Below are 13,586 nucleotides of genomic sequence, written 5' to 3'. Positions count from 1 at the left end.
TCCGCCTCCTCCCGCTCCCGGGGGGGGGGGGGGACCCACCCCGCCCCCCCCACCCGGGACCGCCCCCCACGGGGGCCGAGGCCACGCCCCCAGGGACCGGCCGCCCCCTCCCGGACCGAGGTCACGCCCCCCAGAGACCGAGGCCACCCCCCCCAACCCAGCCCCGTCCATCACGAACCTAGGCCCCGCCCCCAGAGACCTAGGCCACGCCCCCAAATCCAGCCCCTCCCCTCCCGGACCGAGGTCCCCTCCCCCAGAGACCCAACCCCGCCCCCAGACCTAGCCTCCATCCATTCAATAATAATGTTGGTATTTGTTAAGCGCTTACTGCGTGCAGAGCACTGTTCTAAGCGCTGGGGTAGATCCAGGGTAATCAGGTTGTCCCACGTGAGGCTCACAGTTAATCCCCATTTTACAGATGAGGTCACTGAGGCACAGAGAAGTGAAGTGACTTGCCCACAGTCACACACGGCTGACAAGCGGCAGAGCCGGGAGTAATAATAATAATAATAATAATGTTGGTATTTGTTAAGCGCTTACTATGTGCTGAGCACTGTTCTAAGCGCTGGGGTAGACACAGGGGAAGCAGGTTGTCCCACGAGGGGCTCACAGTCTTAATCCCCATTTTACAGACGAGGTCACTGAGGCACAGAGAAGTGAAGTGACTTGCCCACAGTCACACACGGCTGACAAGCGGCAGAGCCGGGAGTCGAACTCATGACCTCTGACTCCGAAGCCCAGGCTCTTTCCTCTGAGCCACGCTGCTTCCCCTAATCAATCGTATTTATTGAGCGCTTACTAGGCGCGGAGCACTGGACTAAGCGCTTGCAAGGGCCGATTCGGCAACAGAGAGAGACCATCCCCGCCCGGTGACGGACTCAGGGTCTAAACGGGGGAGACGGTAGTGTGGCCCTTACCCCAGAGCCCCGACCGGAGAGAGGCGGCGTGGCTCACTGGAGGGAGTCAGAGGTCAGGGGTTCGAATCCCGGCTCTGCCGCTTGTCAGCTGTGGGACTGGGGCCAAGTCACTTCATTTCTCTGTGCTTCGGTGGCCTCATCTTAAGACGAAGACCGTGAGCCTCCCGGGGGCCAACCTGATTAGCCGGTATCTCCCCCAGCGCTTAGAACAGTGCTCCGCACATAGTAAGCGCTTAACAAGTACCAACATTATTATATTATTATTATGAACCACGCCCCCAGGGCCCCCAGGGCCCCCCGGCTCCAGTCCGGCCCCAGCCTGGCCGCTCCATGGTGCCGCCCCCCGCTGCCCCCCAGTCGGGTCACCCCTTCCCCACCTCGCTCGGCCCCGGATCCCCCAGGTCAGTCAACCCGCCGCCCCCCGCCCCTTCCTCTGCCCCTCCGCCCATCTTCTCCTCCCCCGCCGAGGGGCAGGGCCCAGCCTCGCCCTGGGAATCGGGGGTGGAGGGGGTCACAGCGGGCCGGGGGTCACGCCCGCCATTGATAAGGGATCGGCCGCTGAGCGGGGGCGGCAGGGAGGGGGCCAGACCGGGAGCTCTAATTAAAGCCGCCTAGGCGCCGGGCCTTTCATCTCTGCCAGCTGACGGCGCCCAGCAATTACCTGCCCGGGCCCAGCCGCCTCACCTCGCGTCTGGGGGGGGGGGCGGGAAGATGAGAGGCCGGGGGAGCCCAGAGCCACGGACGCCTGGACCAAAGGCCGTGACGGAGTAGGGCCCAGGGAAGGGGGCCTGAAGAATCCGGGCATCGCAGTTTGGGCTTGAACCCTCCCGTGCCCTGGGAGCCTCCCTCCGGCGCTTAGAACGGAGCTTTGCACATAGTCAGCGCTTAACAGATGCCGTCCCAGGCGAAGCAGGGATGGGTTGGGGAGGAGTGGGTCCCCGAGACTGTCGCCGATCCGACCCGGGGGCCGCACCCAACCCTCTAGCCCGCGGGGAGATGGACAAACGGACACGAGATCAGAGAAACGGGGAGACGGCGGGGGTCAGGCACAAGGGCAATGGACCGACAGGGCGGAGAAGCGGGGAGGCAAGCGAGACGGCCGGGTGGATGGCGAGAGAGAGAGAAGAAGGGAAATGGCAGAGCAGGGAATGGTTCTGTTTATGGTTGTGCTCTCCCAAGCGCTTAGTACAGTGCTCTGCAAAAAGTAAGCCTTCCGTAAATACGATTGATTGAACGAACGAACGAACGTGTAGGGAAACACTGCGACAGGTGGACCGAGAGGACAGAGGGGATCTCGGAAGCTCGCAGGTCGAGTGGTCTTCTGCCAACCTCCAGGTGTCCCAGGGCATTCTGGAAGCCATGTCTTGGGACCCCTCCGTTGGGCGATTTATCAAGGCAGAGTGGGATCTGTTATGCCAGGGATGCCCGGGGCGGGTCCCTCTAACCTCTGTAACCGTCTACTCCACCCTGCCTCCTCCCCACACGGCCCCACCCCACCCCACACAGACAAAAAATAGGCGGTGGGGTGTATCTTTTTTATTGGAAGGAAGGAGAGGAAGAGGAAGGAGGGAGGGGAAGGGGGACAGGAGGAAGGGGGTGATTCATCTTTGTTCTTCCTTGGAGTTGGGGGGGGGGGACAATATTGGGAACGGGGAACAGCTGGACAAAATGGAAACACACAAGCACGTCACCATCAGGATCACAGACGAAGCAGAAGGGGAGGAAGGAAGGAGAGAGGGAGCGCGCGCCAGCAGAAGGCAGTGGGGGGTGAGTTTGGCCCCCACCTTCCCAGCCACAAATCCAGAAATTGCATCTTGATGCCTGGGCTGGGTGATTCAGGGCCAGGGAGGGGCCATGGGAAGAATCGGGAGAGGAGGAGCTGGATGGGGGGAGGGGGGAGGAAGGAAGAATTGGAAGGGTGGATAAGGGGGGGGGGGGGGACGCCTCCCTCAATCCTCTGGCCTGTCTCCTGCCCACCAACCCTCGTCCAGGATTAATCCCCTCCCCTCAATCTCCCACCTTTTTCGGAGCCTGGCCAGCACCCTTTCCCCGAAGGTCAGAGAGGCTTCCCCAGCCCCCCTCCCCCAGGTCCAGTGCCCCCTCCTTTGATCTCTCCTCCACTTTGCCCACTTCCCCTCACCCCATGCTGCATCCCTAGTCTCAGTCCGGACCCCGGCCGGGATCCCCGGCCCCGACCCCACCCCCTTCTCCGGCCCCCTTCTCCACCACTCTAGCCCTACCCCTCCCTTTTCCTCCGCCCTCCAGACCCCCATTCGACTTCCCTTTGCCCACCTGCCCCCTGCCCTGCCTGGGTCAGGGGAAGAGACAGGGAGGCAGCAGAGGATGCCGGTGGGGATCTGGGGGGAGAAGGGCTGAGCCGACGCTCTGGGGTGCTGCTCCTTCTTAGGACAGGCCGGGCTCGTCCCTCGCCTCCCACGGCCTCCCACGGCCCCCTCTCCCCTCCCCACCGGAGACTGGGCTGAGAAGAGAGGGGGAGGGCCAAAGCAAGGCTGGGAGGGGTGAGAGAGGGAGGGGGGGTAAAGAGGAGAGTGGGGAGGGAGCAGGGGTTGGGGAAGCGGGAGGGGGGGCGAGGGGGCAGGCTCCCCCGCCCCCTCTCCCCACCGCCCGCTGCCAGCTTCTAACGTCCTTTCAGCTCCATCATGACTAACACACAGCGCCACAGAGTGTCAGGGTGGGGGCGGCAGGTGGGGCGCTCCAGACAGATATATATATTTATATATAATATATATAAACAGCAAAGACAACTACGGCCCCGGGGGCAGGCGCTGGACTGCCTGGGGCACGGAGGGCAGAGACGAGGGGGCGGGCACTGGGGCCGGCATCCTCCTGGGGCCTCGCCCCCCTCCGTGGGGGCCTCCCGGGCATTAACCTGCGGAAAGAGAGGAGAGGAGAGGAAGTTGGGGGTAGGGGGAGAGGGGAGGGAGCCCGGGGAGGGTTAGGAGCAGGGAAAGAGAAGGGAAAGAGAGGGGCTAGGGCAGTTAAAGGCCGGCGAATGAGAAGCCGGATTGACCCGAGCGGGGCGATCGGACTTTCAGAGGGGGCCGGAGAGGGACCCCCGGCCTCTCTTCCTCGGGCCAAGGCTCAGGCACGCAGGCCCTGAGCTGTTGGGACTTAGAGTTGTCCCTGGGTGGTCCCCATGGCCCTAAACGGGGACTCTAGGGATGCCAGGGACGGCACAAGCCCGACCGGGCTCTGACCTGACTCGGCCTGACCCGGTCCTACGGGCTGGCAGGCTGACCCCAGTAGGTCGGTAGCGGGTGGCCGGGGGCAGGGATGCAGGAGATCAGGCCTCGAGGACAGGAGGGGGACTGGGGCGGCCATCCAGTTTCCCACTGACCAACAAGGCAGTAGCTGGCTCAGCAGAGGCAGAAGCCCAGCCAGAGAAACAGAAACAGGCAGGCAGGAACACGGAGAGGTAAGACCCAGAAACAACCACTTTGTCCTTCGCCACGGCGCTCAGATCCTCTCTGCCCATATCTCTAAATCCCTCTCCTCCTAGATTCTGCAACCCCTATCGCTTTCTTCTTGCCTAGGTCCCATTTTCCCACCTCTCCCCAGTCTTCCTCACGAAAAGCACCAGCAAGCCCACCCCCTTCGAGCCACATCTCCGTCTCTAATTTTCAGCAGTTTCCCATCGGCCTCCAGAACCAACAGAGCGCTGCCGGGTTTCTCCACGGGGCCGCCCCCTTCCTGCTCTCGTCTCCCGGATTCCCCCACCGAGGCCTTCTGTTCCAGAACAGTCTGCCCTCATGGGACCCTCCCACTCGGGCCTCCCCTTCCTGCCGTGACTTCGACCTGGATGCCAAGGCCCGAGAGTACCGAGGTGCTTGCTAATAATAATAATGATACAATAAGGATAACGATCATAATAACGGTGGTATCTGTTAGCTCTTATTACGTGTCAGGCACTGTATTAAGTCCTGGGGTAGATACCAGCTAATCTGGTTGGACACAGTCCCTGTCCCACAACAGGCTCACAGTCTGAGGGGAAGGGAGAACAGATGAGGAAATGGAGGCACAGAGGAGTTTAGCGACTCGCCCGAGGTCACCCAGCGGGCGAGTGGGAGAGCCAGGATTAGAAATTCAGGTACTGTGACTCCCGGGCCCGTGATCTTTCCACTAGGTTCTTGGATGGGATAGGAAATCCCTCTTTCCTTTCTCCTGAAATCCCCACCCTACTCAGAATGAAAAGTTGGCAGCTAAGCCTCTGAGAATACGCCCAAACTCTCCATTCTGCTTCGAATAGCCTCCCTGCTCCTGGATACCATACCACCCCCCCTCTCCTTCCTAACATTGCAGCTTATGGGCCACCTCCTCCAGGAAGACTTCCCTGATGAATCCCTCCCACCCACTCTCCAACTAGCCGGCACCATCTGTGACCCACCCCGACTTATGAGGGTAATTATCCTATCTATCGATTTACAAGTTGGCGTTCTTATCTTCGTTATTACTGTAAACTCTGTCGGTTCTCTAACTTGTACTCCAATTGCCTAGGACTGCGTTCTGCCGCCTGAAGAGCTGAATAAATAGGTTTCAAGTCAGAGGCAGATACGGAGACCCAGGGAGGGAGGCAGAAATACCAACACGGATACATACACGCATCCAGGGACACACTGGCACACCTAGTGAAAGAAACACAGATACGTTCACCCAGACATAGTGCAAGTATGAGCATATGCCCTCAAACCACACACACGCACACACAGACATCCTTTTAGGACTGGTTCCAGCCCCTCCCTCTCCCACCTCCCTATTGGGTAGGGAGGTGCCCAACCCCATCACTCACCAGCCTACATTTGATTGGAGAAGGAGGTGGGCCCTCCCTGTCCATAGCCCTGCTGGTTGTAGTCGGGTTGCTGCCCGTAGCCCTGCTGGCTGTAGTCGGGCTGGTAGCCACCCTGGGGGCCGTACGAGTCCTGCTGGCCATAGCCTCCAGGCCCCTGGCCATAGCCTGACTCTCCATAGGCATCCCCAGGAGCTGGCTGCTTCTCAGGGGCGGCAGGCGGGTACTTCATGAATGGGGCCACCCAGCCGGTCTCCTTGAACACAAACCACAGATTTCCAACCCACAGGACCAGATTCAGAAAGCCAAAAACCTAGAGCAGAAAACCAGAGAGAGAGAGAGAAGGAGGAGGAGGAGGAGAGGGAAAAGAGAGAGAGGAGAATGATGACGGAGGATGGGGAGAGCAAAAGCAAGAAGAGAAGGGGGACAGCAGGAATGGGAGACAGAGGAACATAGAGAAGAAGGGAGGAGGGAGGGAGAGAGAGAGAGAGATAAGTTAGGCCCGCAGCTTCTTCCTGCTTTAAATGGGTGGGAATCGAGTCCTGTTTGGGCCAGATGATAATAATAATGATTATGGTATTTGTTAAGCGCTTACTATGTGCCGGACACTGTACGAAGCGCTGGGGTAGATACAGTCAGAGCGGGTTGGACACAGTCCCTGTCCCGGTTGGGGCTCAGAGTCTCAATCCCCATTTTACGGCTGAGGTAAAAGAAGTAAAGCGATTTGCCTAAGGTCACACGGCAAAGTGGAGGAGCTGGGATTAGAACCCATGACTTTCTGACTCCCAGGCCCGGGCTCTATCCACTAGGGGTTGACCTGGCCCAGGCCCTGTTCGAGCGTGCGCTAGGCCAGAAATGAAATAGGCTGGGATTTCCTTCCGGGCGCCCTGCTGCCGCCGCCGCCGCTCAGAGCCTCTGGGTTAATTAAGCGGCCCCACCAGTGGTGCTCCAAATGAACAGCAGGTGCAGGACACCGGGCAGCCTAAATCCAGCCCGAGGTCTACCCACTCTGCTTCGCCAAACCGAGTCCTCTCTTTCAGCGCCTTCTTAAAAGGTGCCTTCCTCCAGGAGGCGTTTCCCGATTAAATGCCGCCTCCTCCTAGCCAGGCTAGCCCTCGATAATCACTTTAGCGCTCCTGTATTTCTGTTGATTTAAATGTATTCGTCTGCGTGAATTTATTCATTTATACTAGTGTCTACATCCCCCTCTACTGGCGTACTGGATAGAGCATGGACTTGGTAGTCAGGAGGTCATGGGTTCTAATCCTGCCCCCGCTACCCGTCTGGTGTGTGAACTTGGGCAAGTCACTTCACTTCTCTGTGCCTCTGTTACCTCAACTGTAAAACAGGGATCGAGACTGAGAGCCCCACGTGGGACAGGGACTGTATCCAATCCAATTTGCTGGTCTCCACCCCAGCGCTTAGTACAGTGTCTGGCACATAGTAAGTGCTTAACAAATACCATTATCATTATCGTTATTATTACTAGACTGTAAACCCAATGTGGGCAGGGAACGTGTTTACGGATTCTGTCACACCGCACTCTTCAAATGCTCTGCACACCGTAAGCGTTCAATAACTACCGTTGATCGATGGGTCCATTATGTCTTTTCTCTCTCAATCTGTCAATCAGTGGTATTTATTGAGTTCTTACTATGTGCAGAGCACTGTACTAGTGCTTGGGAGAATACATGTTCCCTGCCCACATGGAACTGCCTTCAGTGCGTATCCTATTCAAGCGGGGGGAGGAGAAATCATAGTGTTTATTTTAATTTATTCCCCAAGCGCTTAGAGATTTTTCCCCAACTGGGACTCGGTATGAACCTCTGACCCTGTCCTAGCCAGACCAAGGGTCTGGGGGCTCCCCAGGCAGATTCGATCTCCTGAGGACCCCCTCCCCCCATTCCCCAGTCTCCCTCTTTTTTCTCCTCAGCCCCCCGGAAGCAGCCTGGCTCACCACAGAGGTATTGAGGCCGGACGTCACGGGATCCAGCTTCTCCTTGCACTCGTTACCTCGCTGCTGACACACGGGCATCTCCTTGATGATGTTCTCTGGGTCCGTGACCATCTTGACATCAGACAGGCCTTTGGCCCAGGCTGAGGAGCTCACCAGCCACAGGAAGGCGAAGACGGCTGTGACGGTGAAGTCCTGGGGAAGGGGGAAGGGGACAGGGCAGCTTCTGCCCCGGGGCCGCCAAAGAGCCACTGAGGGATGAGGAATGGCAGCTGAGAGGTGAGCCCAAGTCCCAGTGAATCTGGCCCCTGAGGGGGGTCAGTCTAGGCTACTTAACCTCTGCCCTTGAGGGTGTTAGTCGCTACTGAGTCCAAATGATCCCACTGAGTGCCTTAGTCGGTCCTAGAAAGAGGGGTTTGGACGGGAGAGGACAATAGGGAGGGGGCCTCCCTCCCTTTTCCTGACCAACAGGGCCCAAGTGACTTCAGGCCCTGAGTCAGCCTCCTTGGTCCCCCTATGGGGTCTCTCTGGTCCTCTCGGGCCTGTTGGGGACCCACTGGGGTGACTCACGATCATAGGGCCCTTGTTGTTCTCGCGATATTTGTTCTGGAAGAAGAAGTAGACCACCAGGGCGCCCAGAGAATAGAGGAAGGCAAAGACGGCGACCGTGACGAAGAACTCGGCCGATGAGGAGTAGTCTCCCACCAAGAAGACCTTGGACGTCATCTCATTTTTGCAGGTCGGGGCATCGAAGTACACTTGATGCAGCCTGATTGTGGGGGGAAGGGACAGGGAAAGGCTGAGGGTCCCAGGCCCCACTGGCCTACACGGGGAGGGGCGGGGGGAGGCCGTCCCATATCCTCTGCCCATTCTCTGGCCTAACCAAAATGGACTCGGCCGCTCCTCGGGGCTGAGTACGACAGCGTGGCGGGCGGCTGGGGGAGAAGCTCCGGCCGAGTCCTTTGACTGTCGCCCGAACCCGTCTCTCTGTATTCGTCTGAAATCAATCCACTCTCTTCTAATTAGGCCCACGGTTATTTTGCCTTTGCTCAAGTGCTTTCCTTCTCTGTGGTTTTGGAAATCTCCTCAGCCCCCTTCATCGTACTCCTCCACTGGTTCCCCGACCCCTGCCCACACTCGGCAAAGACTGGGGAAGAGAGGCGAGGCTTTGGCCGAGGGACGTGGGGCACAACAGGGGGCCGGGGGGAGGGAGGAACCCGGGGATCGTGGACGGCCCACCTGAAGGGATAGGCGAACTCCACTGCGATGTTGAGGTCACTCTCCGATTTGTTGGCGCAGTCCACGCTCAGGCGCAGTTCGCCCGTGTAGCTGCCGCAGGTCGCGAAAGCAAAGATGGCGAAAACCTGGGGGCGGGAGAGGCCGTCGGCTGGAGGCTTCCTCTCACCCCCACCAGCCCAGGCTGGAAAGTCGGGGGGGGGTGGTCTGCAGAAGTCTCCCCGTCAGCCTTGGGGGGGGGGTTCCTTGATGACTGACCACCACTCTTCAAAGCCTTTATAAAAGCGCATCTCCTCCAAGAGGCCTTCCCCGATTAAGCCCTTATGTCCCCTACTCCCCTCCCTTCTGCGTCACTCTTGCACATAGATCTTTACCCTTGAAGGACTTAGCCTCAGCCCCACAGCGCTTATGCCCATAATTTATTTTCGGGTCTGTCCCCCGAGACTGTAAGTTTCTTTCTGGCAGGGGCTATGTCTACCGACCCTGCCGTAGAGTACGCTCTCGAGTGTTTAGTTCGGGGGCCTGCACGTATTAAGCGCTCAACAAATACCATTGATTGATCGATTGATTGCATCCTCCCCACCGCTCCAGGAATTCTAATGTCCCACGGGAACCCCGAGCATCAGGGCGCGTGGGCGCCATGGCCCGGACATGCCAGCAGAGAGGAAAGGCCCCTTCTCCACACTCCCAACCTGGCTGACGGGCCAGAGAGCAGATGGGAGCCTGGAAGCCCTTCCCCCAGCCTAATCCCCAGAAGAGGGAGGGGTCGCTATCTAGGCCAAACGCTGCCCAGATCAGGGTGGATTACTGAGAGGGGGATGGGGGGCAGTGTTATCCTCTAGAGCGCTACCCCTTCCCTACATTGCCTCCTCCCCTCTGAAAAACTCCCTACTCCTCCCTGCCCCCTCCCTCTTCTCTTCAGGGACACCCTTAGCCACAGCCCCAATCCCCCCCCCCGCCACGGCCCATACGTTTCCCCTTCTCCCGGGACATCATCCTGGAGGAGGAACAGCTCCATAGCCTCTGGAAATCCGATGTCGTGCAGTCGTCTCTCTCTCCTCTTCCCTGCTCCCTCCCCTATCCCAGGAACATGCCCCTCCTCCCTGGCTCCTAATTACTTAACGGCGGGTGGAGTCTCTTGGCTCCTAAATTCCTCTGCTCCTCCTAGGAGACCCCAGAGGGGATGGAGGAGACAAGGGACTGGGAGACAGAGAAGGACAGGAGGCAGGGAGCTGCAGAGAAGCCCGTGTCCACAGGAGGGACCGACAGTCCTCTTGACGTCACAGCAGAGGACACGCCCCCTCCACCCCCGTGACGTTACCATCAGCGACCCTCCCCCGGCATCAGACGTCACACCGCCTGGCTCCTCGCCCGGCCCCCTCCTCGCCGACGTCAGACAGGAGGCTCCTTTCCCGTGCCCTTTGCCCGGCAGCTGGGTTCCTCATTCGTGCATCCATCCGGTCGTATTTATGGAGCGCTCGCTATGTGCAGAGCGCCGTACTAAGCGCTTAGAGTGTGCGATTCGGCCACAGCCGGCCCCCTCCCCTCCACACGGTCCCGTTACGTCAAAACTGGACTCTTTCTTCCCTCTGCCCCCCCCCCGTGATGTCACGGCTGGCCCGCTGGCCCTAACCGGAGGCGTCGAGGCTCCCAGGCCCCGCCTTCATGACGTCGTCTGGCCGGCTCTCTTCACCCCCTTTCCCATTCCTCCCCCCCCCCCCCACCCGGGGCGCCTCTCTTTTCCCCAATCTGGGGTGACTCACCCATTCCAGCACCTTCACGAAGCCCAGGGGCTCCTTCACCACCCGGAACTGACCCCCGGCCACCAGCTGGGGAGAGAGAGAGAGAGAGAGAGAGAGGAGGGCGGGAGAGAGAGAGAAAGAGAGAGGGTGGACCAGTGAGAGGGGGGAAATTGAGAAGGAGAGAGAACGGGGTGGCAGAAGGCAGGGAGAGGAGAGTGTTCGGAGGGGGGTTAAAGAGAGACCTGGAGGGAGGGAGGGAGAGGAAGGATGGAGAGGGCGGCTCAGAGGGGAACGATGAGAAGGGAAGATGGAGAGGGGTCAGGGTGAAATGACCTGGTGAGAACGGGGAGCGTACATGTCGGGGCAAGGGCTGGGGTGCGGAGTCTCTGTCACCCCGCCAGTCTCTCGGCTGGCTTCGGGGGCAGTGCCGGCTGCGGAGGGGGAGGAAGGGAGTCGAGGGTCCCGGCTGAGGATCCCCGAGCCGTTTCCCGACCTAAGGTTGGGGCCGATTCCGGGCCCGCGCCTCACGCTCTCCCCTCCCTCCCCCCGCCCCCCAGTCTTCGTGTGTTCTTCCAGAGGATATTTCTGGGGTTGGGGCGCTGGGGTTCCTGGAGAACAATATTCCTGCTCCTCCAATCCCTAACGCCGCGAACCTTTTGCATTCCTTTGCCTCCCCGTACGGACTCCCTGCTCCGCTCCCCCCGACGGGGACCCCTCCCCCCTTTCCTGCACCAATGTCCCCCTCTATTCCCAGACCTTCCCTTCCCAACCCCTGCAGTCAGCTACCCCTCTCCCCTTCCTTCTCTCCTCCCTGTTCCCGAGCGCATCCGCAGAGCCACCTCCCCCAGCCCCCAACCTGGTCCTCCCCCCCTCCCCGACTTTCCCCCCGCTTCTCCCTCCCCACCCTATCCTCCCGGATCCTTCCCATCCCCCTGCCCTCTCTCCCTCCAGGCTCCCCCAGTGGGTTTAGCCCTCTTCGACGTTCTCCTCCCCTTCTGTTCCCCGCTTCCCAAATTCTCTTTCCTCGACCTCCCCCCGCCGTCCGCCCCCTCCTCCCGAACGGCCCCGTGATCTCCCCTCCCCCTGCCTCTCGCCCTCTACCCCCGCGGGGACGGTGGAACTGGAGGAGCCTTTTCCCCCTGGGGTTTTTCCCCCGCGTGTTTCCCCGAGGGGTCCAGGCTCAGCCCCCCAACCCCGAACCTCTCCCCCGCTGCCCCCGATCCCCTCCCGCTCTCCCTGGCTGCGGGCACTGCGGGGTTTGGGGTTTTTTTTTTTTTCCTCCTTCTCCTGCAGCGGCGCCGTCCGTGCCGGGTGCCTTTTCGGGCCGGTGCATCGTCCCGCCCCTCCGGCCGGCCCCCGCCGCGGCCGCCGGGCTCCCCGGGAGCTGTCCGCGGTGCTGAGCAGAGCCTCCTACCTGGTTCACCACTTCCATGGCGCTCGGTGCCCGCGACCATCAGCAGCGCGGAGGGCGGGCGGGCGGGTGACGGGAAGAGCGGCGGGGCGGGGAGGCGCAGGGGGCGGAGACGGGCACAGCCTGGCGCGCGCGTGCGCGCGCGCGAGGGCCGCCCGCCTACGTCATCGACTGGGCAAGCGAGGCCGCTCCGGCCGCCATGTTGTGGTCGGGCAACAGCCGGAGAGCCCGAAAATGGAGGCGCTTCTGCCCTCCGCCCCCCATCACGACCCTGAGCTCTTTCCACTTTTCCTTCCCGCGGCCCAGTCCTAGGGCGGAGGGGGACTCACCCCACAGCCTTGACGTTGGGTCGGGGCCTAGGAAAGTGGTCTCATTCATTCATTCATTCATTTCATAATAATGTTGGTAGTTGTTAAGCGCTTCCTCTGTGCCGAGCACCGTTCTAAGCGCTGGGGGGGACCCGGGGGGGGGGTCAGGTTGTCCCACGTGGGGCTCACGGTCTTCATCCCCATTTTACAGATGAGGGAACTGAGGCCCGGAGAAGTGAAGTGACTCGCCCACAGTCACACAGCTGACCAGTGGCAGAGCGGGGATTCAAACTCACGACCTCTGACTCCAAAGCCCGTGCTCTTTCCACGGAGCCACGCTGCTTCTCTATTTCATAATGATGTTGGTATTTGTTAAGCGCTTCCTCTGTGCCGAGCCCCGTTCTAAGCGCTGGGGGAGAGACGGGGTCATCAGGTGGTCCCGCGGGAGGCTCCCAGTCTTCATCTCCGTTTTACGGACGAGGGAACTGAGGCCCAGAGAAGTGAAGTGACTCGCCCGCGGTCACACAGCTGGCAAGGGGGAGAGCCGGGATTCGAACCCACGAATTCTGACCCCCAAGCCGCCGAGCCACGCCGAATGGTATTTACTGAGCGCTTACTATGTGCAGAGCACTGGACTAAGCGCTTGGGATGGACAGATCGGTAACAGAGAGAGACAGTCCCTGCCCTCTGACGGGCTTACGGTCTCATCGGGGGAGACGGACAGACAGGAACGATGGCGATAGATAGAATCGAGGGGACGAACATCTCATTGAGACGGTAGCAAATAAATAGAATCAGGGTGATGTACATCTCATTAACAAAATAGATAGGGTGATGATATAGACAGTTGGGCGGACGAGTACGGTGTTGGGGGGAGGGGGAGGAGCAGAGGGAAAGGGGGGAGAAGAGGGTTTAGCTGCGGAGAGGTGACGGGGGGGGGTAGAGGGAGCAGAGGGAAAAGGGGAGTTCGGTCTGGGAAGGCCTCTTGGAGGAGGTGAGCTTTAAAAGTAGGGTTTTGAAGAGAGGAAGAGAATTAGTCTCCTCGCCGCGACGGCCTGTGGGCCGAAGGCAGGGGCGGGATGGAGGGAAGGAGGGATCCAGGTGGCCCCTGGCCGCCGGGGACACACAGGGGACCGGCTTCGAACTCGCTTCCTGGCCCCTGGCCGCCGGGGACACACAGGGCACCGGCTTCGAACTCGCTTCCTGGCCCCCGG

The 13,586-nt window shown here is 60.3% G+C and overlaps 1 protein-coding gene across 1 annotated transcript; it reads right to left on the bottom strand.

The window, feature by feature from the left end:
• Positions 1 to 3,575: 3,575 nt before the first annotated feature.
• On the bottom strand, positions 3,576 to 12,143 carry LOC100680776 (synaptophysin). The gene is made up of 7 exons (XM_029068078.2): positions 12,068 to 12,143; positions 10,675 to 10,740; positions 8,915 to 9,039; positions 8,246 to 8,444; positions 7,679 to 7,870; positions 5,725 to 6,034; positions 3,576 to 3,807 (listed from the first exon to the last, which is right to left on the bottom strand). Exons 1-6 carry the CDS (start codon positions 12,083 to 12,085, stop codon positions 5,729 to 5,731), a joined length of 906 nt encoding a protein of 301 aa, XP_028923911.1. The 5' UTR covers positions 12,086 to 12,143; the 3' UTR covers positions 3,576 to 3,807; positions 5,725 to 5,728.
• Between the last annotated feature and the right edge of the window lie 1,443 nt (positions 12,144 to 13,586).

The sequence above is a fragment of the Ornithorhynchus anatinus genome, chromosome 6, assembly GCF_004115215.2.
Source record: "Ornithorhynchus anatinus isolate Pmale09 chromosome 6, mOrnAna1.pri.v4, whole genome shotgun sequence".
Taxonomy (NCBI): domain Eukaryota; kingdom Metazoa; phylum Chordata; class Mammalia; order Monotremata; family Ornithorhynchidae; genus Ornithorhynchus; species Ornithorhynchus anatinus.
Note: the sequence above shows the minus strand (reverse complement) of the source record. Positions and strands in the feature narration are given on the sequence as shown.